Here is a 26914-nt window from a genome sequence, read left to right on the forward strand (position 1 = left end):
ATGCTGAGTTTTACCGTCTGAATGGCACTTTCATCATGGAGTCAGTTGTGCTAAGGTCTGGGGCCCCATTACAAAAAATATTTAAACATTAAAAGAGACAAATACAGCTTGCCTGCCGTGGGGGCGTTCTCTTAAAGTCTAATAAAACTGGAGTGAGGGCAAAAGAAAACTAGTGGAAACATTCAAGACTTAACCGAGTTTCCCACTTTATAACTTCCCTTGTTCTGATACTCCCATGCTGGGGTCAGCTCAAAAGATGTCATGACCATGAATACTGTTTTCGGCATCTGGTGCCTGTGAGCAGCTCACTCTAAGAGGAACAAAGCAGCGAGCCCACCACTGCACGCAGGTCAGGCACGCATTTCTGTGAGAACTGAAACAGGTGAGCCCCTGGGAAAGTCGGCTGTTAGAGCGGCAACCACAGCAACACTGTCCGCTGGCTGGATGAGCTCTCCTGGTAAACTAGGTGCGTTACCCTCCTTGTGATAAACTACAACCCAGGCAGGCCCGGGACACACTCAGCGTGCTAGAGACATCGCTGCAGAGGATCTCAGTCTCACACTCTGGAAGTTTTGAATATCAAGATTAAGACAGCCTATAGCTTGATACAGTTTTAAGTTAAAATACACCTATTTATAAAATTCAAAGGCAAGAAGTGCTGCAGTGACTGACCTCCTGCGTGGGCCCCTGCGGATCATCCCACAGCTGACGCCTGGGACACCTGTACTGAGCACAGACCTGCCCTTACTGGTGATTCGATTCCATTGTAAGCAGTCATGGGAGGCACCTGTTCTTAAACGAGCAGAACTTTACTGCTGTAGGTTGTTACAAACAGAGTAAGCGTTAACGAAAAGGAAGTCTGCATCACTGAAAATCCTATTTCTCCCGACTCTTGGAACTCCAAGCTCATAAGGATTGAGGGACCCAAAAAATTACATCAGAAGAGAAAGAAAACTGAAGCAGTATGAAGTGAGCGTGAGCTCAGCGGAGCACTGCCTAGCGGGCCCACAGCCCTGCGCTACCCTGGCACCAGAGTCTGGGTGCATCACTGCAGTCATTACTAAGATCCAACCTAGCCGTACCAACTTCTCCTAGTAACACTTCAGTTAGGGAAGGAAAAAACCATTTGCCCTTTAAATATTCTGCTGCGTTGGAAAATATAAGAATATAATGAACAACAAAAATCTTGTTTTATATAAGCTGAGAGGTGATGGTGCATGCCTTTAATCCCAGGTAGGGAGGCAGATGGATCTCTGAGTTCGAGGTCAGCCTGGTATACAGAGCAAGTTCCAGGACAGCCAGGGCTATACTGAGAAGCCCTGTCTTTAAAAAAAAAAATCATATATGCTAAGAAAGTCAGACTGGGGAGATGCTCGGGAGTGAAGTGCTTGCTTTTTAAGCATGAGAATCTGAGTTCAGGTCCTCAGCACCCACAAAAAAGATAGGTGTGGTGGTGGAGACTATAACCCCAGCACTGCGGTGGCAGGCAGAAACCGGTGCTCTTGGGGTCTTTCTGGCTCGCCAACTTAGTCTAAATAGTGACTAGGTTCAGTGAGAAACCCTTTTCCAAAAAAATTACAAGGAAAGTCATCAACTTCCTTCTCTGGCCCCCAGAGGCACAAGCACAGTGAATATGCATGAGCAAGCAAAAGCACGCACATCTAAGCAGGCAAAAGCACACACATGTGAGCAGGCAAATGCACACACATGTGAGCAGGCAAATGCACGCACACACATGTGAGCAGGCAAAAGCATGCACATCCAAGTAGGCAAAAGCATGCACATCTGAGCAGGCAAAAGTACGCACATCTGAGCAGGTAAAAGCATGCACATCTGAGCAGGCAAAAGCATGTACATCCGAGCAGGCAAATGCATGCACATCTGAGCAGGCAAATGCATGCACATTCATTCCCCCAATGGGAAAATGGAATCTTGGGAGGAAGTATCTTATTTTTTGATTACTCTATAAGCATACTGACCTAACTAGAATGAATTGTTCACACCTAAATTACATGTTTTGGATATTATTTATATATGTTTGAGTATATAAATAAAATCTATCAAAGCATATACAAGATACAAATTAAATGTTTAACAAAATGGGAAAAACATACCTTTGTTACTTGGCAATCAATTCACAGCTGTATTATCTGATATGATCATTACAGCTTTATATAACGTCTGTTGCTCTGCTAGTGAGAACAAGATTTTATATTTCCACAGGTAAAGAGAATGTTTTAATTGCTGGGCAGGGGGGATTCTGGCATCAAAACACCTAATTGTATGAATTACTTATTAAGGCATAGCACATTATTTAGTCTTAGAGGAATTTACAATTAGTACCCTCATTAGTAAAAAGGTTTTTACTAGTCCATAAGTTTTGTTTCTTGAGACAGGGTCTCTCTATGTAGTCCTGGTTGTCCTAGAGTTCACTGTAGACCACACCCTTAATATATAACTTCTGTTTAGTCAAAGGCACTCACTTTTGTCACAAGACTAATATATGATTGTGTGTGTGTCTGTGCAGACATAGATACACTTTAAAGATGAACCAGCAGGGAAGTAGGTGGCAAGAGAATTCAGTGAGTTGAGTAAGCCTGTGTAAGGTAGGGTTGCTAATGGCTCCACACAGCTTCAATTAGTCAAAAAAAAAACCAAAACCAAAAAACAAACCACCCTACCTTGGGCTTACACATGAAGGTCTGGAAAACAAACAATACTTCTTTCCTTAGGACGGTGGGATGTTCGTGTTACTGTCCCGGGAACTGCGGACATGGATCCTAAGAGCTGTAACGCACCCTTGGGTCCCAGGCTGAATTCTGGCAAACATTTTCATCTTACCAAACAAACACAGCAGGTAGGGAACTCTGGCACAGTTGGGGTTTATCTGGAGTTTAGAAAAACAGCAACATATGTATCCTTAAACATTCCACTACTGGAGGGTTATAATGCACTTCTAAGACACGCCTTTATAGTATATAGAATGATAGACACCCGAAGCATGTTTTAGTCTCGGTTTTGTTCTCCAAATGTACTGAAAAAAATAAAGGAATATGCCTGGAAGAGAACTTCAGTACACTTACATAAGTAGAACAGTTCAATGTACCAAGCATTCAAAAACTCATTTATAGAACAGTAAACCGGAAAATACACTCTAGTACCCAAGAAACCCCCCCCCCGCCCCGCCCCTTGTCCCGGGCAGAAGCTGTGACCCTGGGCTTTCATCCTGTAGGTGAGAAGAAGGGACCTCTCACATAACTACCAAATTAAAAGTTTTATTGTCCAGGCCTAGGCTTTAAAGGCACTAGGTTTCCTCGGGTACTTCGAGGGAATCGGCTGTCACTGACCAGACCCCAGCTCCAAGACTGGAGCGCCGTAATGACAGCTCCGAGGCAGAAATCAGACGTAACTCTCTGCGGCACAGCTTGACAGGCTTGACACCCTGAAGCTGCCCGGTACTTCTCAGTGTCTGGAACTGGGACGGCGGTGGACTCTGCAGCTGTGTGAAGGGAGGGGTCCCTGGTTTATCGGCACTGCTCGGCACTTGGCCACTGGAGGGTGCTACTGAGCCGTGGACTGGAAGTGAGTCCGGGCTGCCCTCTGGAATCCGCTGGGGCGCCGGTTCCGTTTCTAAGCCGCTTGAAGAATTGTCTCCTTTTCTTTCTCCTCCGTTCGATTTTGTCTTTTCAGTTCTAGAGGCCCATTTTGATTCTTCAGAAAACGCCTCTTCTGGACTCAGGACTCCATCTCCAGCATCACGTTCTAAGGAGGAGCCACACAAAAAGCAAACATTTCTCAAAGCCAGGTACTTCTGGGACCACAGCCTAACAAACCACATCATTGTGACTGTTAGATGCGACGCTTTCAGACTTTGTTAATGACGTCTGCAAATAGACGTGTGGCTACGAACCAATCCTGACTCACATATAAACATCTTGAAATGTGAGTAACATTTTTTGTTTTTGTTTTTCAAGACAGGGTTTCTCTGTAGCTTTGGAGCCTGTCCTGAAACTAGCTCTGTAGATCAGGCTAGCCTCGAACTCACAGAGATCCACCTGCCTCTGCTTCCTGAGTGCTGGGATTAAAGGCGTGTGCCACCACCGCCCGGCGTGAATAACATTTTTTTTTCAACTCATTGACGTTGAAAAATCAAGTAGTGATTTTGGTACTCTCTAGAAACTGAGTACTTTGTGTGTCGCTGAAATCTTTTTAAAGAAATAGCTATTCATTATTTCTAGAGTTTAATGCAATTCAGTGTTTTGTGCACACGGATGTTTGCCTGCAAGTGTCTGCACACCTCATGTGTGGAGAGTAAAGAGGGCATCGCATCCTTTGGGACTAGAGCTGGAAATGACTGCGAGCTGCCATGTGGGGACTGGGAACCAAACCTGGGTTCTCTCAAAGATCAGGCATTACTTTTAACTGCTAAGCCACCTCTCTAGTCTTAAGAGTTGTGTATGTAAGTGTTTTGCCTGCATGTATGTATGGGTATCATGCGTGTGCAGTGCCTGAGGAGGCAAGTGAGGGTGTCAGAGTCCCTGAAGCTGGACTTACAGGCGGTTATGAGCCACCTGGCATAAGCGCTAGGAACTGATGTCTGGGTCCTTTGCAAGGCCAGTGAGCCCCCTCTCCATCCCTTCCACCTCCCTCTTATCTTTGTCCTCCGCTTGGCTGGTTACCGGTTAATGCCAAGTCCTGGCCAAGTTAAGCTTGTTCTGGCCTCATCTCCAGGCCTTCCTCATCACATACATGTATGCAAATCTGGTCATGTTGGCCCTCTAGCATGATAGCAGTATTCTGTATCCATCTGTAGTGTGTGATTTAGGGTCAAGTTATTTCCGAAATATTCATTGCTCCCCTATTTTGAGGTTTTATAAAAAGGAACAATGTATAACCTTCCAGGAACTTTTGGCTTTTGTAGAGTACTCTGTCATAGTAACTGTTCTATTATGAAGGGGCTAATTTTACATATGTACATTTAATTACTATACAAGGATATGTCTGAGTTTGGTCATGTTTTTAAATGTGGAGGGCATGCCTTAGGACTGACCTTGGAACACATGGTTTTACTTTCATTTGGACAATATTGTTAAAAATCTTGCTTAAAAAGATTTATTTATTTTTATTATGTGTTTTTTTTATTATGTGTTTTCATGTACATCTATGTGAGGCCAGAGGATTTCAGAGCCTCTAGAACTGGAGTTACAGGTGTCCATTAGCCACCTTGTGGGTCCCAGGTCCATGGCAAGAGCACCCAGTCCTCCTGACCACTGCATCTCCTGTCTACAGTGGGTGGCTGGTGGCAACCAGAGGCTGCTTTTCTATAACACAGGAAAATAACAGATGCTAGGGCTGCCCTAAGGGCTAAGAGCCAAGGACAGCAAAAGCAATTGCCCCATAGCAGGCAATTAATAAAAGCAATCATCCTGTAATTTTAACACAGCTTCTCTATTTAAACTTTATACATTTTAATGTTTAAAAGTCAAGTACATCCCTCAACAATGAATGAGAACATTAACAAACCTGTAGCTACAACCCTGACTAGTGACTGAAGTAAAAATGAACAATTCTGTAGCTACTATCATGTTGATAAACTCCAGGGCAGATTCACAAGTTTGAGTTGAGCCTAAGTCTCAAGATACACTTGCCGAGTATGTGTGCGGTGCAACACTCCTAGACAAGAGCACGTATGAGTGTGCAACACTCCTAGACAAGAGCACGTGTGAGTGTGCAACACTCCTAGACAAGAGGCAAGGGGTTCAGTTCATGAATTCAGTGCACAAGGAAGAATTAAGCACAGTATTTAAACTACCATAACATATTATTTGAAACAACCTTTATTTGGAGTTAAGATATTTTTTAAACCATGCTTTGGGCATATTATACTTTCATTTTCAAATTTGACTTGAATATTTTCCATAATTAATAAAGACATGCCCATAATTTAAAAAAAATCACTGGGGACAGTGGTGGTGCACTTTGCTCCCAGCACTTGGGAGGCAGAGGCAGGAGGATCTCTGTGAGTTCGAGGCCAGCCTGGTCTACTAGAGCTAGTTCCAGGACAGCTAGGACTACACTGAGAAACCCTATCTCAAAAACCAAACCAAACCAAACCAAAAAAAAAACAAACAAAAAAGGAAAAGAAAAACATTATGATTCTCTCTCTCCACACACACACACACACACACACACACACACACACACACACACACACACACACGTTCAATTCCCCAGTACTTCTGTAAACAGTTTGTCTACAGAGGTAAATTAGGTACCTCCCCTAAACAACTTGTCACTTGGGAAGTGACCTCAGCAGAGGTCTGGGAGGGGAGGCAGGGTTAGCATGTCAGGTGACACCTGAAGCCTTACGCTCTGCTAGTGAGAGCCGCCACGGGGACACTCCTCCAGTAGTCTCCTTCAGTTTCTTCTTAAGATCTCTGCTGGTTTTCTTATAGAAGTAAAGATCTTTTTCCAGCTGCTGGATTTTATCTTCATATTTTCTAAAGGTTTCTATAATGCCTTCTCCATCTTGCTCTATACAAAGCAAAAATTGACATTTAACCTTGGTTTACACAAATGACTCAAAACTATAGCTCAGAATAGCTCCAGACTCGCATTAAAGGGCCAGAAGCATTTATATGGATCTGTTGCCTGAAGGGATTTCCGCAGCCACAGTAAGGATTCTTCTAGCTATACAACTTTCTTCAAAGGATAGATCCCTAAATTCCCTTCTCTACCTACTCTCTGCCAGCCACTTCCTGCCCCGCTTCAGCGCTTTTGCCTTGGCTACTGAGACGACTTATCAAGAGCAGAAACGGGCATCCTCTAGAAAACAGCTCAAGCGCGCAGACCTCTACCCATATGACCTGGGGCTTGCGTCAGACTGTGGCTCTATGGAAAGTTATACGCCTGGGTTATAGGCCGAAGAAATACACAGTGAAAACCCACAAACAGAAAAGCTGTTAGTAATGAGTCTAGAAAGGTTAAATAACAAAGAAAAAAACAGTACAGAATGGGGGTGGGAGCTGTGTACCATTGTTCTACAATGATAAAATCTAGTTTTCTGACCTTCAGAAAACACTTCCAGACTTACACCCTCCTTTGTACAGTACATATAAAAAAATTGGTTTCCATCTTCTTTTGCTATTCTTATATCTTATTTAACCCATCATCTAGCTTTAAACATGACGTGCAAGGTCCCAGGGTCTAGCCTTCAGCACCAAAACCAAAAAAGCCAACCAACCAAAAGCCATATACCTTATCAGCTTAATTTCCCATATGAAAAAGCTGAAATTAGAAAATTCTCAAATTGTTAATAATTATAACTATAGCTATTGTGTATAATCTGTATGCATAACTATAGAAACAATTTGATTTTTATTGATTTCTTGAGACGCAGCATCATGAAAATCACGAGAATAAGAGGTGCTAGTAATGGACGCAGGCTTCACGCATGATCTGTAAGCACTCTTCCAAGTGAGCTATGAATTACTGCTGTGCGATCCCAGTCATCTCAAAACAACAGCGTTCTATTCCGCTCTCACTCAGACGTGACTACAGAAAGGAGGGGTGTCTGAGTGCAGTGGTTATGGGACCGGCCCAGGGAAGTCCTGTTCACTGTGCAGAGACACGAACACTGTGGAGTTAACCTGCTGTCGTTTCCTCAAGACCCAGATTTATGTTTTCCAATTTTCGGCTTCTTTCAAATCCCTTCAACCAATTGCAGCTCTGTGATCATGAGTGTCAGGGTTGAGCAGCCTGAATTAGAGCGGAAGCAGGCTCAGCTAGCAAGGTCTGTGCTGCCACAGCGCCTGCTTGGACACCAGCCCCCTCCTCAGGTAACGTGAGGCCAGACTACTGTGATAGCTCTCCCGCACCAGAATCTACTGTTGGACCGCTGCTGGCCACTAGTATTATGATATGTACCCATCAATTTTGATCTATGAGCTAACCTTAATGCATAAAATTTTCTAATCAACTAAAGTTGTAACAAGAAATAGAGTCGGGAGTTACAACAGAATCTATCACTTCGTCTGCACATGGAAAGGTCAGACCAACAACCACCCACCAGGATGACAGGCCTTCTTTAGTGCCGGGAGCAGGCAAAGGGGACGACACTTCGAGCATGGGTCATCTTACACCCAATGACATAAAACACGGTAGCCACGCATGTAAAGGAGATGACACGGGGCCTGGCTCCCTTCCTCAGCACAACCCTAACCCAGCCCACCCCCAAGGACTTGCCTTTGAAGTGATTCAACAACAACTGCATCTTTTGCTCGTGCTCCTTCTGCTGGAGGGTCAGTCTCCGGTCACACTGCAGCTGCAGGTGCTCCAGGGCAGACTCTAGCTCGTGGATCAGAGTGTCCTGCTCCAGAACCTTCATCTTCATCTCCTTATGCTGCAGCTGCTGTTTGCGGTCAGCTTCTCGCAAATTAATCACCTATCAAAGACGGTGTCTGACCTTTTAAGAAGGTATCTTACATAGTCTGACACAATAGATTAGTCTAGTTTTCTTGGACTACATGAAGTTGGAGCTACTTAACTTCAGTAAGATCTTAATGCCTTTTAAAGGTGTAGGATACATGGCAAATGTTTTAAAACATAACTAGAAAATAGCCTAACAACCTTTTGAATTTGTTGGAATTCTGAACTGGTAAGATTTTCATTTTCAACATAATATTTTACTAATAGTTGCCCTTCTAAAACTTATTAGATAAGATCTCTGAGTTCAAATTTTATAATTCTTTTTCTTGCTTGGTTTTTCTTTTGGAGACATGGTTTTTGCTATATAGTCCTGGCTGGCCTCGAACTTGTCTCTTAAGTGCTAGGAATATATATTCACGTGCCAGCATGCCTGGCTATAATTCTGTAACTCTGTTCCTCTAGTCCGCATGGATATTGGGGATGCGTTTATTCTTGCAGCATCCACTCTGTCCCAGCTACAGAGTATTCTGCCCTGAAGCACAGCGGTTCCCCTTCAGGCCATGCGTGTGTTTGCTGTGGTCTGCTGTGCCATAGGAAGCAGAGCACCGAGGACAGCGTCTGTGCAGTAGATCCTGACAGGACTCTCAAACAGGAGACTGACCAATATTTTCGCTCATCTGTTTCGAGATGGTCTCACTGTGTATCCCTGGCTGCCCTGGACTCGCTCTGTAGATCAGACTGGCCTCGAACTCACAGATCCACCTGTCTCTGGCTCCCAAGTGCTGGGATTAAAAGTGTGCACCACTATGCTGAGTTTTGCATTCACTTTCTATTTTACACATAGAAATTTGTATTTTACAATACAAATTGAAAAAGTATTTGTCTTACTTTGTATCAACTGTTGGATATTCTCACTAATTCAATATATTTTTAGGGAAAATGGTACATATTTTAAATGAAAAAAATAATAGAGAAAATAAGAATATAGTTCTCAGTGATACAAAGTATCCCAGTATCAGAAAACTGCCAGCTCTGTAAGATAACCTGATGAAGCAATCCAGATTAATAAAAGCTGCTACTGTCATGGCCACCGGAGCACCACTTCATCTCCAGTCAACTCAGACATCACGGTCGGAAACACACCAGGTTCCTATTCACAGTGATGGAGGAGAGACAACCTGCAGGACCCTAGACTTCTCATGAATAGCATTTATGTTTAGAAGCAAGAAATAAGGAAGTATATAAATTAATTTGTCTAAGAAAGACCTCTTATCAAGGGGACTTGAGTTTTAACCACCTCACAAAGTTAGGTGTATCTGGATAATTCACAGCGGTTCTGAACACGCTCAGCACCATAAAGAACAACGGTACTTAAGGCTAGTCAATCGCCAGCTCTTCCAGCCCGGCACTTTTAGTTCAGAATAAGTAAGGGTCCCTGACCCTCTTTTGTAAGAGAAGTAATGTTCCTTGGACACATACCTTTTTAAAATATTTGAAAAGAATAGCTCTGATCTCGGTAAGGTTCAGGCAAACTAGTTTCCCCACGACATCTGCCTCGCTCTGAGAGAGCGTCTGGAATGATGCTCGAAGCGAGTTCTGGCGACTCTGGATGCTTTCGTTCTTGAATTCAATTGCGGCTTCCAAAGCTTCTATTCCTTCTTCAAGTTGGAAAAGAAGATGTTCTTCCTAGGGACCACAGAGAGCATTTATCTTAAAAACAGTTATAGCCTGAGCTCTGTCGTATGCTTACCTCAGGTCTTATCATGTGATAGTCTCTCCACCTAAGGAACTATTCCCTGACTCTCACCATAGGATGGGTCACTTGTCAGTGTATAACAGAGATGTCAAATCTCCACCACAAACATTACATAACAAAATGGAAGAAACAAAAGCTAAGTGGGTTCCATGATGTTCCAAGGCTACGCAGCAAACATTGACTACCTAATCCAGAGGATACACCTGAACATGATCTCAGCTCACAGAATCTGCAATACTGACATCTCCCTCCATAGTCCTCAAGTGCATTTAAATGTAGAACCCCACTGATGATGGGGGTAGTATTGTACCTCCAAAGACCTGGCAGAGCAGACAGTGCTAGGTCAGGAGGAGGGGACACTGCACTGGGAGCCAGCGGCTGAGAACTAGCGACCAGCAGAGTCTGGAAGAGAAGGAGCAGAGGTGACAGAGTAGTCAGGACTTGGGACTGGGACACCTCCCAGGATTCCTATGAAATGAACCAACTATAGAAGCATTTGCCTAAAACTCCAGCACTGGGAAGGCTGAGGCAGGAGAATGATGAGTTCAAGATCTGTTTTAACCCCCTTCTGAGAAAAAAAAAAAACCCTCCCATTCAATGTTATTTTAAATGGTGGCAACATAGCATCAGATAATCCACAGCGTGTGTCAGAACAGAAAACCGGCCTTGGAGTTGTCCAGATTAAGGCTATCCAGAAGGAAGGAGGGGAACTCGGATCCCTGGTGACCGAGAGGTGGCTGTCTCTGTGTCCTGTGTCTGCACTGAGGTCCCCAGAGCAAGCTTCTCCAGGAAGACGGCTTTGCCCACACGCACATCTGCTCAGCACGGTATTTATCACATGGTGTAAACTGTTTGTTGGACTTAATGAAAATTTAAAATTTTCATATGTCTGATTATTTTTTCCATCTCTCCTGAGGGTTTTTCAGTGACTCGAGAATCAGATAGTGACCTCATCTAGCAGGAAGTCGAGCACTCACTTTAAAAGGCCATCTTATTAAATCTTCTGGGAGAACAATATGGGGAAAAACATTCAACTGCCATTTCTCTGGGCTAACCATCCTTTGATTATATAATAATTGTTCTAAAATAAACAAAATGATATTTTGAGAGATTAATTTTTACAACGTTGAAATTAGGTATATCTGTGTACTGTCTGTGCACGTGAGTGCAGATGCCCTGCAGAATCCAGACGAAGATACTGGAGGATACTGGCTGGACTGGAGCTGGAGTTACAGGCGGCTGCAAGCTATCCCATGTGGGTGCTGGGAACTGAACCCAGGTTCTAGTCACTGAAGCCATCTTTTCAGCCCCAACAATCACATTTTTCAGAAGAAAGAAAACCACCTTAAATACTCCTGAGAGGTTCTTAGGTGAATGAAGAAAAGGAACTTAGAAATAGAAGTGAGTTATCTAAAGAGAACAGTCTGACTTTTTAATTGATACTCATATTTTATCACAAATATCAAAGGTGTGCTGAGAACTATTTAGCATAATTTTAGTTTTCATAGTTTTGGATATAAGTTAAGGAATGGCTAAGAAAACATGAGGTATTATAACTATGGAATCCTGAGACTACCACTCTAAATACCTGCTGCCCACAGGCCAATGACATGGCTCAGTGGGTAAAGGCTTTTGCTGCCAAGCCTGACTCAAGCTTGTTCTCTGGCATCCACATGACAAAAGTAAAGAACCAACTCCCCAGCTGTCCACTGACCTCCGTACATGCGGAATGGCATACATGCATGTACGCGCATACACGTGTAAGTGTATATGTTCACGTGCTCACACACACCCCACATGAAACTTTAAAAGAGTGAAGAGGTGAAAATACAATGACCACCAGCCACAGTTGTGTGTCCCTCTAACTCAAGGTAAGTGGCCGTGGTACACCGTCACAGCACACACTTTTAAACTCTCATCTGAACTGAAGATGTTGATAAAGATTCTGAGAGAGCAGGTCGGGGTGAGTCCTAAGGACCTACTTTTCTAATAGCTTCCCCGAGAACAAGGGCCTAAAGAAATAGTCTCTAAATGCTTTAAATTAAAAACTCTCAATCAAGAAATAAAACAAAAGACTAACAAACGTTTTCATGTGAGTATTATACGTACATTTGGGATGAAAGAATGTTTAGACAATAAAGAAGGAACTGAAATTTAAAAGGCAGAATAGACATAAAGGTTACTATATCTTCTTCCTGTACACCACTGACTAGAGAACAGCTCTGAATTATTAGCAAACTTCCGCGTTCATCTTGTCATCTCCAGCAACATGGTAGCTATGCAAAGCGTTAATAAAATAAGCCTCATACAGAAAAATGAAGACGAAGCATTTTCAACGCACTTGAGCAAGATTAAAAAAAACCTGACAACCTACAAACAGGGAGTAGAACAACGGTCAGCAAAACTTTAAGTGGGGAGGATAGTTAGAGGTTAGCTGGCACCCCGAAACAGATCTAGTTCTCATGTTCCCAGTTAGATCTGTCAGCCTGACACTGCGAGTCACTTGAGAGGGGCATCTTAAGCAGGGGTTTCTGAGACAAGGCCGACCTGGGGATAGACCTGAGCGGGACTGTCTTGACTGCTCACATGTCTGGGCTGTCTACAAAGTGAGCAGAGGACCAGCCTGCACACATGCCAGCAAGCAGTGCTCCTGCATCTCTCTGTTTCAAGTTCTTTCTCATGCTCCTATCCTGACTTCCCTGAGTGAAGGGCTGCGACCTGTGAGCTGAATAACCTTTCCTTCCAGGAGCTGCTTGGCTTTACTAGCGGCAGAAAGGAAGCCAGTACAGAGACTAGCAGCAGAGGAGAGCTGTGTGATGGACCTGACCACAGTTTAGAGAACGATGTAGAAGGAAAGTGTGTAACTTTATTCTGCAGCAGCCCAGAGCTAAGGGACTTTGGACTTCGTATTTTCATTTTCATTTATATGTATATACACGTCTGTGCGTGTGTGTGCCACGTGTGTGCAGGTACTCCCAGAGAACAGATGGTTCCATGAGTTCCCCTGGAGCTGGAGTTACAAGTGACAAGCAAGCCACCTGAAACGGGTGCTGGGAACTCCAGTCCTCTGGACGAGCAGCCAGTGTTCTTAACCACTGAGCCATCTCTCCAGCCCTAAGAGACTTTGAGCTCCTCCTCCTCTTTTTTTAATTTTTTTCTTTTGTTTTTTTTTGAGACAGGGTTTCTCTGTGAAGCCCTGGCTGTCCTGGAACTCACTCTGTAGACCAGGCTGTCCTTGAACTCACAGAGATCTGCCTGCCTCTGCCTCCTGAGTACTGGGAATAAAGGTGTGTGCCACCACCACCCAGTCTTAAATATGTAAATTTTAATTTTTGTATTTCATCAAAAAATGGAAGTGTTTTGCTTCCAATGAATTGTTGGTCAATCTGCTACTAAAATGATCTAATGTCTATCATTTCTTGTAAACAATATAATTAGAAAAAATGACTGTAAAAAGAGAAAATAATTTGAAGCAATTTAAAAACATCAAAATTGCAAGCTATCCCATACCTATTCATGTCCTGGTCACTTTAGAATCTCCTTCTGATAATGCGCCACTGGCGACCTATTGAGAGTGTTGACCTTGGCTTTAGAACACAGCAGTGAGAGCAGAGGCACTTCCACACTATGCCAAAGAAAGCCAGAGAAGCTTGCAAGGCTCAGCGGAACCCCGCTGGGTTCCACCTGGGATGGTATTGTTCAGGGAGTGTTGCCAATGTTCTGCCACAGAATTCCACAGGGAACAGAAGCCATTTCCTGTGAGAGCGACCTCACTTGCACCCAGGCCTCCCAAGTGCTAGGATGTGGGTACGTACTAACTACCACGGTTTCACTGTTTACTAGCAAGGGGCTCTGCCCTCTGCAAACAGGTTTCTCACTTCCGGCTGCTCTACCTTGTAATGGCCCTATCAAAACATTCACCATGTTTTTCAAAATCCAACTTATGGTTGCAATCAGCCATGGCAGCGCTAAGACAGCTTCCCCGGATGACCCCTGCACTACTGTGTGTAGATAATGTAACTATAGCTTTACTATGGCACCCGTAATCATCTGTTTAATGTTCTTTAGGGATTCAGTTTCTAATATGTCCATCTTCCCCACGAGAATATGGATTCTCAGAAGAAACACAACCTAGCAGTTGGCTTGCTTTGTTTTCCTCTACATGTTTTCCTAGTAGCGGTCCTGGGCAGACAGAATTCCTTAAAGCTTGCTGTGTTTAGGTGCTTATCTGAAAGTTCGGAGCTCTAGGGGCTCTAAGTCATAAAATAGTGAACAGATGTGTCCCCTCAGCTGACAGACTGCTGTCTAAGGGAGCCTGAATTCCCTTCATCAGTTCATTCAACACTGGATTTACAGAAGACTTACATGGTACCCTTCCCGCTGTTTCATCAGGAGCCCCTCTAATGCCCCCTCTTGCCCAGGCTAACACATAAGGCACAAGGCTCCTGAAGTTCACCTTCTTTCGGCAGCTGCCCTTGCTTTGGCAATGATGGCCATAACGATAAATATTCAGAGAGAAGTTTCAGGACATTAGGATCATTTCCCACTGAAATAAAACATGTTCTAAAGGATCAAGTCAATTCATTCATTGACAGCCAATGAATGAATCAATTCTTACATAAAAAAAAAGAAAACAGCAAGGGTAGTGATGGTGCATGCTTTTAATCCTAGCAGTTGGCGGGCAGAGGCAGGTGGATCTCGAGTTCAAGGCTAATTCCAGGATAACCAGGGCTGCACAAAGAAACTCTGTCTCAAAAGTCCAAAACCAAGGGGCTGGAGAGATGGCTCAGTGGTTAAGAGCATTGCCTGTTCTTCCAAAGGTTCTGAGTTCAAATCCCAGCAACCACATGGTGGCTCACAACCATCTGTAATGAGGTCTGGTACCCTCTTCTGGCCTGCGGACAGAATATTGTATACATAATAAATAAATAAATATTTTTTAAAAAAAAGTCCAAAACCAAAACCAGATGGGAAGAGCTATATGACCTCTCAGATGAAAACTGTAACTGGAAGGTATCTTACTGGAATTTGTATTTTCATTTGAATGGTGGAGAATTTTCTCTGAAAAAACAGCCTTTTTTCAGTCAAGTTTCTATAGAAAGAATTAACTCTCAATGTCATAGGCATGTTTTATGTAGTGAACTACCCAGGTGACAGATGAGTGGAGGGCCAAGCCTGACCCTTGAGTCCCACATGGTAAGAAGGGAGAGCTGACTCTTTCACATTGTCCTGACCCCACAACACACCATGGTTTGTGCACATGGGCGCATCCCTCAAAATGTGAGAGAGGAAAAACAGGTTATGTGCTCTCCTTGAAAGACGAATGGGAGAGGCTTTCCTGTGATCTGTGATTTCGGGTGAGAATCAGCTGAGCAGGCGTGCACAAGGGATGTTGAGTACTGGTTCCCTAGTGCCACACTCAAGGGACGTGTGGATTCTCTAGTGCCTGGCGATCCAGGAGGGTCCGTGCGGAATGCCATTCTGTGAGGACATCTGTCTCCCCAAGCATGGCTTACAGTACCACACAGACGCCAGACGAACTCATTAGCTGACACAGTCACAACGGTTTAGCAGGTTTATGATCACGTGACCCACATCACTCGTCATAGGACAGCTCCAGCTCGAAGGAGTACTGACTTACTTTGGGGGACAGCACTCTGCCACTCTGAAGCTTCTCATCCACACTGTCCCTTTGTCGCTGGAGCTGATCCTTTTCTTTCTGGAGCGCCTGAACCTGCTCTGAGATCTTTATTTTCTCCTCGGCTGTGCAGCTCTCAAGTTGCAAACTTTTCTCCGACAACTCTTGCTCCAACGAGCTCAGGCGATCCGATATTTTCAGACAATCTATGCTTAAGTCCTAAAAGACACAACCACCAGTAGAAAGAGAGTTACAAGAAATTCAGGTAGCTTAGAAAACAGAAAAAAAGATCAATAAGATACTGAATGGTTCTATTTTTATTTTTTATTTTCTTCCATAAACTTTCTCAAGGGATCCATTAACTAAAATCTTAAATTTAAAGGTTCTTTAAAGATATATGGGTTTGAAGTATGAAGTTATGGGGGCCAGGGAGGTGGCTCAATCAAGAGCACTGGCTGCTCAGGCAGGATGGCCTTTCAGTTCCCAGCATTCATAAGACAGTTAATAATGTAACCAGTCCCAGGGAATCCGGCGCCCTCTTCTGGCCTCCTTGGGCACTGCACACACAAAAAAAGATTTGTTTATTTGTTATGTATACAGTATTCTCAGTATTCTGTCTGCATGTATGTCTGCAGGTCAGAAGAGGACCCCAGATCTTATTACAGATGGTTGTGAGCCACCACGTGGTTGCTGGGAATTGAACTCAGGACCTTTGGAAGAGCAGGCAATGCTCTTAACCACTGAGCCATCTCTCCAGCCCATGGAAAGCAAATTACTTAATAAGCTCCTGATTTACCTTTTAATTTTTCTAATTTTTTTATGCTTAAGGGTGTTTTGTCTGAATGTATAGTTGTGCTCCATGTGTATGCCTGGTGCCTAAGGAGGCCAGAAGAGATTCCCTGAGACAGGAGTTGTATAGAAATGGTTGTAAGCTTCCATGTGTGTGCTGAGATCAAACCTCGAACCCCTGAAGGGGCAGCCAGTGCTCTTAGTCTCTTAGCCATTTACCCATCCGGATTTCCCTTTTAGAGAGAGCATATCCCAGAGGCAGAGAAAACTGACAAGCATGATACCTGACTAGATCGCAGCTTCTTATTTTCCAGCTGGCTCTTCTCCTGGAGCAGGGCTTCCTTCTTAGAGACAATGGCTTCACGTTTTTTCAGGTCTTCCTCCAGCATCTCTAGTTCTTGGCGTTGGTTCAAAACTTTCTCTACTTCTTCATCTAACCATTTCTTTTGCTCATCCAATTTCTATATTAAAAGAAACACTATGGTTTGTTGCTCCCCCACCACAAAATTATACCATTTCAAGAGGCTGAAACTTAAAATGAACGCTACAATTATCAGAGCAGTTCCTGTTCCCATGGCTCTGGTGATTCTGAGAGCATGCTGCTGTGTTGTTTTGTAGGGAGTTATAATATAACACTCCAGCTATTTCTGCCTGACAAAAGCATCACGGTTTTCTTCACGTCTGTTAAGATCACTGCTGCAGAGACCAGGCTCCCACTGGCAGTTGCTCTCTCAGCCTGCCACCCCCAGCTACTCGATGGACTGCATGGTCAGCTCCCTACAGCCAGTTCCCTATGCCGCCTGGCCTGCAGACGGCATTCGATACAAGGTCAAATGAGTAAGTAAATAAATGCCTTATTCAATCAACCAATGGAATAAATACTCCATGGAAAAGAAATTGACTTTGTAGATTGTCAACTTCAATGGCCACAAAACAAAACGAAGGGTGGGAGGGCGTACAAAGCGTGATAGTATTCTGTTAGACATGACCAGGAGCAAGTAGAGACATACATAAAACACGACTAAAACACATGCCATCACAAGCACATTGAAATGTCTTTAAATCACTAAAACAACAAATAAACAGAGATGTCAACAGAGCACTGTTTTCCGGTCTCTCCTGGGCCCCATAGAAAGAACTAGAAATCTATACTAAGACAGTGAGAAACCAGACACGGGGTCCCATGCCTGCACTCCAGAGCACGAAGACCAGAAGTTCAGGGCCATCCACCTACACAGGAAAGTTTCAGAGTAATCTGGGCTTACCTGAGACCCTGTCACAAAGCAACTGCACAAAGACCACAAGGTAATAAAAATGCAGGAGAAAAGGGAGCAATGTAGCCGAAGCAAAAGAGATGCAAAGGCAGCCAAATCTCAGAACAGACCTATGAAGTATGATCCTGTAAGCACTGTCAACCCACACCACACGGTACCTGTTCAAACACCTCAGGTTAGCCTCCAGGAAAAGGCCTTAGGAATCCACAATTAAGTTCATATTTATAGCATCTCTCAAGTGTGAGTGGGGTTTCCAATAGACAAAAAGACAACTGTTGAAGATATTTCTGAGTGTAAATGGTATCTGTGGGAATAGGGCCATGCTCTAAATGTTACTATTAAAATATGTAAAATGTAAATATTTTCAAAATTTAAATAGATGCATTTGTATTCTGAGTATGATTACAATTTTAACTACACTGTTTTTCTTATGTAAATATTTTTAATTTCTTTGACGTTTGAATTTAGTTTACAGGTTTTGGTTTTATTTTAAAGTATAACACAAAAATACTATAATATGTTATAGTACATACATAATTTGGTTCTGTTTGAAAGTAGAGCTCTGGATTTTAAAAATATACCTGTCTGAGAAGACATCTGTCTTTAATGGGACTAAATATAATCTAGAACATGGATTTCATACCATATTTTAAAAAATCATTTCTGCCAACATAAGATGATAACACATTTCTGGATGAGAAATAATTTAATAACATTTTTGAAATAAATACAGAACATTTTACAAACAAGCAACAAAAAATCTAACATTTGAAGATTTTATTCAGAATCTGCTATTTTTTAACCTACATTGAGGCTCTCTCTCATCAAATTGAGGAGAATTAGAAATACTGAACAGAGCTGACCAACCTGGACTTGGTCCACACCTCTAAAAGGACCTTTTCTTCTGTTCGAGTTAAGTCCATCGAGGTCCTCAGCCTTTGGGGTCAGACCTTCTCCTTGCCCGGTTTTTAACTGCAGGTCCTGCACACAGAGAAATTAAAACGCCTTATTCACCTTTACTCCCTGCCTCTCGTTAATACTCAGAAGAGCATTCTCTCTCTGCTCTCTCCGCTTCCCTCATCCCTTCCAATGCTCGTCAGACCCCACAGCCACATGTACCCTGCTGCGTTTACACCCACCGTCTTAGAGGGGTTCTCAGCATTCACACGCCTATTACAAGAGCAAAATATGATGAAGAGTGAGGCTAGTTTAGCTCCAAGGCAATAAGGTCAGGGTTTGATAACGAAACTGAAGCTTTCTCATTTTGTGCTACAGATTTCTGCGTGTTTTTCTCTTCCTTTCCGAGACTGTGGCCCTCACAGCCACCTGCCATGCCCACCTGCCGCACTGTGTCTGAGCTGGGAGTAGGAATACCAGCCTGCAGTGCAGAATCGCTCTCGGGCTGGAGCAGTGGCTTGGTAGTTAGGAGTGGGTGCTGATCTCACAGAAGACCTGAGTGCCCAGAACCCATGTTGGGGGGCTCACCACTGCTGTACCACAAGCTCTGGGGGATCAGGTGTCTCTGACCTCTGGGGGACCTGTGCTCACAGGCACATACACACCCAAATATACAGAATTAAAAATGGTAAGCATGTTAAAAATGGGAGCCTACAGCTTGAGAAAAGCCTTGTAAGGTCAGACAGACTCAAGCTTTGTTGAGAGCACTCCCTCCACGCCTGCAGGACTGAATCGAGACGCCCGATGCTCATGGTGTTCCTCTACTACTGACCCTGGGAGTCAGGAAGGAGGCCGTGGATGAGATGCTTCTCATGTGCTAGAGAGCAACTCAGGGAAAGAAACATGGGAGGAAGAGACTAAGGGGCCTGGCCTTCTAACTCAAGAGACCTAAGGATTATTTAAATTTTCAGAGTAATTTGAGCAGATATTTGGTTATATGTAGGCTTGTTACTGACCTACGATGGAGAAGCATAGAGGATGAAAGCGTGAGTTACTTTCACAGCGATTCCACCTCATAATTTTTTTTATCTACTGACTTCAATCGGTTAAATTTTGTGCTTAGCAGAGCATAGTTTACACTTATACTCTTACTGCTTGGGAGGCTTGCTATGAAATAGTCCTCTTGTACACTGTAAAGATTTGTCACTTAAATTGGTTTAATAAAGTGCTGTTTGGCCAGTAGACAGACAGAAAGTATAGATGGGGCGAACAAACTAAGGATGATGGGAAGAAGGGCAGGTCAGGAGTTGCCTGCCAGACACAGAGAGCAGGAGATGAATATGCCATCCTAATAAGGGTACCACCGTAAGAGCTAGGCTGGGCATGGTGGTGCACACCTTTAATCCCAGCTCTGGGGAGGCAGAGACAGGTGGATTTCTGTGAGTTAGAGGCCAGCCTGGTCTACAGAGTGAGATCCAAGACAGCCAGAGAAACCCTGTTTCAGATAATCAAAAAGGAAAAAGAAATAGTTTTTTTTAAGCCACATAAAGATGGAAAACACACAGAGAATCTGGATACTGTATGTTATTGTGTTGTCTTTGAATTGTTTGACTTCTGAGGAAGGAACAACAGCTGCTAAAAGACATTTGATTATAAATGCTGCTGGGTTAAACCAAAATATATATTTAAAAATATCTTGACTTCAAAATATAAGTCAAAAGATATGCTACTTTGGGAAAGACGTTTTGCTTTTGTTTTCACAGGAAATGAGAGGTTGTGGATTCATTCTGCATAAAGAAAAATCAGGTTTGATCAAGGAAGAACCCCTGAAAAGTCTCCAATAGGAACAGATGTCCCAGATGACCCAACATCTCAAAGCACCTGTGTTGCTGCTTCCTCTGAGCTCTGCAACCAGAACAAGCTTCAAGACTGCTGGCTGAGATGATTCAGCCTCACAGACTCCTCCAGTCAAGACTTGAACATAATCCTAAATTTTCTTTGGGTCCCCATAAGATTATCAGTGCCCCCAGTCAACAGGAAGTAGCCTAGAAAATTAGGCCCACATTCCCAAAAAAAATGGATTATGAATGTTTGTCTTTATTTAGTGTGTTGGTTACAAGTTCTTATAAATAATGATCAGGAAAAAAATCTAAACTAAGGAGATTAGATTCAGAGTTCTTGTTTTGAAAAGAAAAAGAGGTGAAATGCCATGGGATAATGCTTGTACATGGTAAAGATTTGTCACTCATATTGGTTTAATAAAACACTTACTGGCCAGTAGCCAGGCAGAAAGTATAGGCAGGGCAACCAGACTAAGAGAGTTCTGGGAAGGGGAAAGGCAGAGTCAGTCACCACCCATGCCCAGAGGAAGCAAGATGAGAATGCCTTATTAAGGAGAGGTACCAAGCCATGTGGCTAAACATAGACAAGAATTATGGGTTAATTTAAGTTCTAAGAGCTATTTAATAATAAGCCTATCTAGGCAAGAGGCATAGACAGGATTTCCAGGCAGAGAAAAACTGAGAAGAATCTGGGCATGCAGAAGATACCAAGAGATACAGAACAAGTTGAACACACACAAATGAGAAGAGGTAAAGACATCACTTGGTAGAATGCAGATTAGTTTAAGTTATAAGAGCTATTGGGGGCAAACCTAAGGTAAGACTAAGCCTTCATAATTAAATCCAAGTCTCTATGTCGTTACTTTTGGGCTGGCCATCCAAAGAGAGTCCAACAAGAAAGCTTGCTACATTTGTCCCTTGCAGAGACAGCACGGAACAGGACTTCTGTAAACTCCATGTAAGAAGGAAACAGGTAGGTATAACTAATAAAGCCCAGCACCACAGCACAACCCACAATTTTAGACATTCTCCCATATTTCTTTGCAAAAGCTCAGTATGGTGTCTGTCTATGACTGTAACCAAAGCACTCTGGAGGCTGGGGCAGGAGCACATGCTGTAGGCCAGCCTGAATGACAGAGACACGCTCTGTCTCAAAGCCAAGCAAAAGCCAAATCTTCATCACAGAGATGCGGCTCAGGTGGCCGGTGCAAGCCTCATCCATAAAAGACCCTGAGTTCCCAGTCTAGTGCAGCTAAGACAAAGCAGGAAAGACGAGCCTGTGAACAAGCCATTCTATGCTCTGGAAATGGTTTAGACAAGTATGAAGTGGACAGACTGACTAAGTTATCTCCTTTTGGATTGAGCATGGTTCTTTGTTTTACAGGAACGAATATAATCTTACTACACTTGGAGCAATCTGTTTCTTTTCCTGGAATACCTACACTGAACAATTACTGCAGAGTGTAAAAGTTCAAGTTGTAGGTAGAGTTTCATTTCAGCAGGTTATAGCATGGATTTAGACAGCACTGTGACTGAGGTAAGCGTTGGCCTGTGTTACGTGAAACCCCCAAAGCACAGTCTGACAGGCAGGGCTGATCCTTATATGGATGGAAGAACAGAGACCAAGACCCTGAGTTGCTTACAACAGAGACAGAATTAGAAACACTACAAACTGGCAACCGACATTCTGGAAGACGGCAGTAACACCCACTCTCAGGCTGCCCTCTATTTTTTTTTTTTTTTTTGGTTTTTTTTCGAGACAGGGTTTCTCTGTGGCTTTGGAGCCTGTCCTGGAACTAGCTCTGTAGACCAGGCTGGTCTCGAACTCACAGTCAGGCTGCCCTCTAGAACCTGCTCCAGGGACAGCTGGAGGGCACTGCCCTCCAAGGTGGTAGGCAATGGCAAACACCATTTTCAGCAGCAAAGAAAGAAAGGGAAGTTTGGAAAACAGAAGAGAGGAGAAAAGTGGGGAGTCTGTCCTAGAGGGCCTGTCCCTGACTGGTTAAGGACAACTACAGCCTACAGAATGACAGAGCAGGACAAAGGCAAGCCTCAGAAACTTCACAGGTGGGCTGGAGAGATGGCTCAGTGGTTAAGAGCATTGCCTGCTCTTCCAAAGGTCCTGAGTTCAATTCCCAGCAACCACATGGTGGCTCACAACCATCTGGAATGAGGTCTGGTGCCCTCTTCTGGCCTGCAGACATACACACATTGTATACATAATAAATAAATAAATAAATAAATAAATAAATAAATAAATAAATAAAATATAGATAAATAGATAAATAAATAAATATTTATTAAAAAAAAAGAAACTTCACAGGTAGTTCTGTAAGACCAAGGGTGTGAGGGAGGAGGAAGAAAGGAGGGGGAGGAAGAGGAAGTGCTTGCAGCAGACTACACTGGCAGAGGGAAGGAAACCAGGAAAACCCTCTCTTCTCAGCACTCAAACAGCACTGACAAAAGTTAGAGGCAACGGTCCCTCCTGAGATGATGTCTCACTCCGAAAATCCAAAATAAATGTCACAGGGCTGTATTCTGAGATCTGAGCTGGAGAATACCTCTAAGTAAAGAGGGAAACTTTCAACCACACAGTCTTCCATGAGGTGGGGATGTGACCTAAGCCAGAGAGCCCAGTGGCCCACAGACAGGTGCAGCACCCATGCTAGGCTATACAAGGGACCATACAGAGCAAGCCCAGCACCCGCGCTCATATGCAGACTTCAACTGTCAGGGCCAGCACCTGAGCACAGCTAGTGATTCTCTCTCCTTCATGCTCACTGCCCCCCTCAACTAATCTCTAGCTGCATTCAGCAGACCAGATGGGTTTGTCCTGTCCGCTCCCCTCCCGTCTGCTGAGCTATTCGGGGTGTCTGGCCTCTGCCCCCCACCTTTAGCTGTCCACTCCCCTCCCCGTCTGCTGAGCTATCCTGGGTGTCTGGCCTCTGCCCCCCACCTTTAGCTGCGTCTCACATCCCTTTTTTTACTTCTCCTCTGGGTTCCCCTCTGTTCTGACACTCACCCTGAGTGCAGTCTTCTGCCCCTCCCTAGCCCTGGGACCCAGGATTGAGGATGCTGGGCTACCTTGTTCCTTTACTCTTCCCAATCTCTAGTTCGGGAGCTAAGTTTTTTGGAGGCAGGATCTCAAGATACAGCCTATTTTGACCTTGAATTTCCAATCCTCCTGCCTCAGCCCCTTGAATGTGGGAATTCCAAGCCTGAGTCATTAGATCCAGCTTTCTTTAAATACACCATTTGTTAGCTGTCGTCAGTCATCTGCCCATCAGAAGTCTGGACTCACCTATCTAGTTTTGTACCCTTCAACCAATGTCCCCCATTTCCCAACCCAAACTTAGTTTTGACAACACCCTTGTCAGTTCCATCAGGAAGAAAGAATAGCGTCCTCAACAGAGGGCGCTGGTACAACTATAATTCTACATGCAAATGAATGAAGCCAGGCCCGTGCATCACATCAAATATGAAAACTAACACCAAACAGATTAACAAGCTGACTGTATAAGCTACAACCATATGGCTTCTGTGAGCAAATACAGGCTAAGTTCTTCATGGCCTTGGACTTGACATCAAAAACATTGCAGGGATGTGATGAGGGCACAGCTCAACTGGTACAAGTCCTGTCTAGGAGGCAGAAGTCCTGGGTTCAGTCCCCAGCACCACATAAATGGGGCATGGCTGTGCAAGCCTGGAATCCCAGCACGCAGGGAGAGGAGGATCGGATGTTCATCAAGGCCATCTTTGGTTATATAGTGAGTTGGAGGCCAGGCTGAACTATATGAGAGCTTGCCTCAAAATAGAAAAACAGAATAGCATTATACCCCATATGACTGGGCCTTTCAACACCCTGCCATGGAAAGGGGCGGGACTCATGGCCCCCTCCCCCCAGCAAGGATTTGTGAGCAGTTGACAGGGGAGGGAGAACACTCTCTGCAGTGGTATAGCTGCTGGTAAGGAATACACGCTCCTGTACACAACTCAAACGAGCAGTGGGCAACAGCAAAATAAATAGAAGAGGAAAATGAAGGGGAGCGAAGTGGGATTAGAAGAGAAAGGGATTTATGGAGTGAGAGGGGGGTAAAGGGATAGCAGGGGGAAGCAGGAGACATCCAAGTATAGTACGTCCATGTGGGAAAATGTCATATTCACCAACCCCACATCTGAAAGAGTGCTACTACCCAATATATATAAAGAACTCAAGAAACTAGACATCAGCAAAGCAGATAATGAAGTACAGATTTAAGCAGAATTCTCAACAGAAGAATCTAAAATGACCGAGAAACACTTAAAGAAATGTTCAATATCCTTAGCCACCAAGGAATGCAAATCAAAACAACTCTGAGATTCCATCTTACATTTGTCAGGATGGTTAATCAAAGACACAAGTGACAGCTCATGCTAGCAAGGATGTGGAGCAAGGGAACACTCCTCCATGGCTGGTGGGAGTGTAAACTTGTACAGCCACTATGAAAATCAGTATGGCAGTTCCTAAAAATCCTGGGAATCTATCTATTCATAGATCCAGCTATATCACTCTTGGGAGTATATCCAAAGGATGCTCCATCCTACAGTGGGGACACTAACTCAAGTGTGTTCATAGCAGCTTTATTCATAAGAGTCACAGACTAGAAACAATCTGGATGCCCCTCAAATGAAGAACATATAAAATGTAGTACATTTACACAATGGAGTATTGCTTAGCTGCCAAAAAAAATGATAACATAAAATTTGCAAGCAAATAGATGGAACTAGAAAAGATCATCCTGAGTGAAGTAAACCAGACCAGAAAGACAGACATGGCATGCACTCCTTACATGTGGATACTAGCTGTAAAGTAAAGGATATCCATGCGACAGACCCAGAGGGCTAAACAACAAGGAGGGCTCAAGAGGGGATGCATGGATCTCCCTGGGAAGGGGAAACAGAAAAGATATCAAGGGTGGGTGGGGCAGGTGGGGATGGGAACAGGAGGCATTAGGTCGGGGCTAGGGGATGGAGAGGAGAGTACTGGAAGAGATGATTTGAACTGGGGAGGCATTAGGAGACCAGTGTAGAACCTAGAGCAGTGGAAACTCCCTGGAATGTGTGAAGCTGACCCTAGTGAAGACTCCTAGGAATGGGGGATGTGGAGCCTAAACCAGCCATCTTCGGTAACCAGGCAAGGCTTCCGGTGGTGGGACTACCACCCACAAAACCTCCAACCTACAGCTTGTCCTGCTGGGGTAAATGTGGTGCAAAACTTATGGAAGAGGCCAATAATGGTCCAAAGTGAGGCCCAGACCACAGGAGGGAGCCCATGCCTGAGAGTCCCTGGAGTGCCAGGAGCCTAAGGCTGGACCTCCCAGAAAAACCTGGGAGAGAACCAAACATGGCTGACAAAACAAAGTCAATAAAATGATTCCTAATGATACCCTGCTATACTCATGGACTGGCTCCTAGCCCAGTCATTATCCGGCTTTATCCAGCAGCTGATGTGAGCAGATGCAGGGATCCGCAAGCAAACGATAGGCAGAGCCAGGGGAACCCTGTAAACGAGGGGAGGATAGACTGTAGGAGCCAGAGGAGTCAAGGACAGAAGAATATGGTCCACAGATCCAACTCTGCAGGGCTCTCGGGGACTCACAGAGACCAGAACATGGAGCCTGCATGGATCTGAGCTAAGTCCTCTGTATATACGTTATAGTTGTGTAGCTTGGTGTTCTTGTGGGACGCCCAGCAGTGAAAGTGGGGACTGTCTCGGACTCTTTTGCCTGCCTTTTCCTCATAAATCCTAAACGAGAGGGGATGTGCCTGGTCTTACTGTAACTTGCTATGCTAGATTTGTTTGATATCCTTGAGAGGCCTGCTCTTTTCTGAAGGGAAATGGAGGAGTGGATCTGGGGAAGAGAGGGAGGTGCGTGGGGGGAGGAAGCTGAAGAAGTGGACAGAGAAGAAACTACACTCGGGATGTTATGTATAAGAATAAATAAAAAGAGCCAGGTTGTGGTGGCGCACACCTTTAATCCCAGCACTCGGGAGGGAGAGGCAGGCAGATCTCTGTGAGTTCGAGGCCAGAAAATGTTATAATAAAATCTACTCTGTGTTGCTAGTAGGAATGCAAAAATGATGCTGCTGTTGCTATAAAAACCCAGCCACTGGCAGCTCCTCAGAAAGCTAAAGGAACTTAAACACTTGTAAATTTAAAAGGCAACAATATCACATCAACGTTCTTATGAACAACAGCTAGAAAGTCCAACCTCAGCATCCACTGAGTAAAAGTGAAACAAATAAACAGGCC

The 26914-nt window shown here is 44.1% G+C and overlaps 1 protein-coding gene across 1 annotated transcript in view; it reads right to left on the minus strand.

The window, feature by feature from the left end:
* Nucleotides 1–2663: 2663 nt before the first annotated feature.
* The window catches only part of Kif27 (kinesin family member 27), a 75160-nt gene continuing 50909 nt past the window's right edge, over nucleotides 2664–26914 (minus strand). Inside the window, exons 12-18 of the mRNA XM_050144509.1 lie at nucleotides 18752–18865; nucleotides 16895–17071; nucleotides 15825–16040; nucleotides 9907–10113; nucleotides 8245–8443; nucleotides 6370–6534; nucleotides 2664–3762 (exon numbers count right to left, since the gene is read on the minus strand). Coding sequence (XP_050000466.1) covers nucleotides 3305–3762; nucleotides 6370–6534; nucleotides 8245–8443; nucleotides 9907–10113; nucleotides 15825–16040; nucleotides 16895–17071; nucleotides 18752–18865 — 1536 coding nt within the window. The 3' untranslated portion in view covers nucleotides 2664–3304. The remainder of the gene's footprint in view (nucleotides 3763–6369; nucleotides 6535–8244; nucleotides 8444–9906; nucleotides 10114–15824; nucleotides 16041–16894; nucleotides 17072–18751; nucleotides 18866–26914) is intronic.

Source organism: Alexandromys fortis, unplaced genomic scaffold (genome assembly GCF_014885135.2).
Source record: "Alexandromys fortis isolate MF-2015 unplaced genomic scaffold, M_Fortis_MF-2015_v1.1 scaffold_1, whole genome shotgun sequence".
NCBI lineage: Eukaryota > Metazoa > Chordata > Mammalia > Rodentia > Cricetidae > Alexandromys > Alexandromys fortis.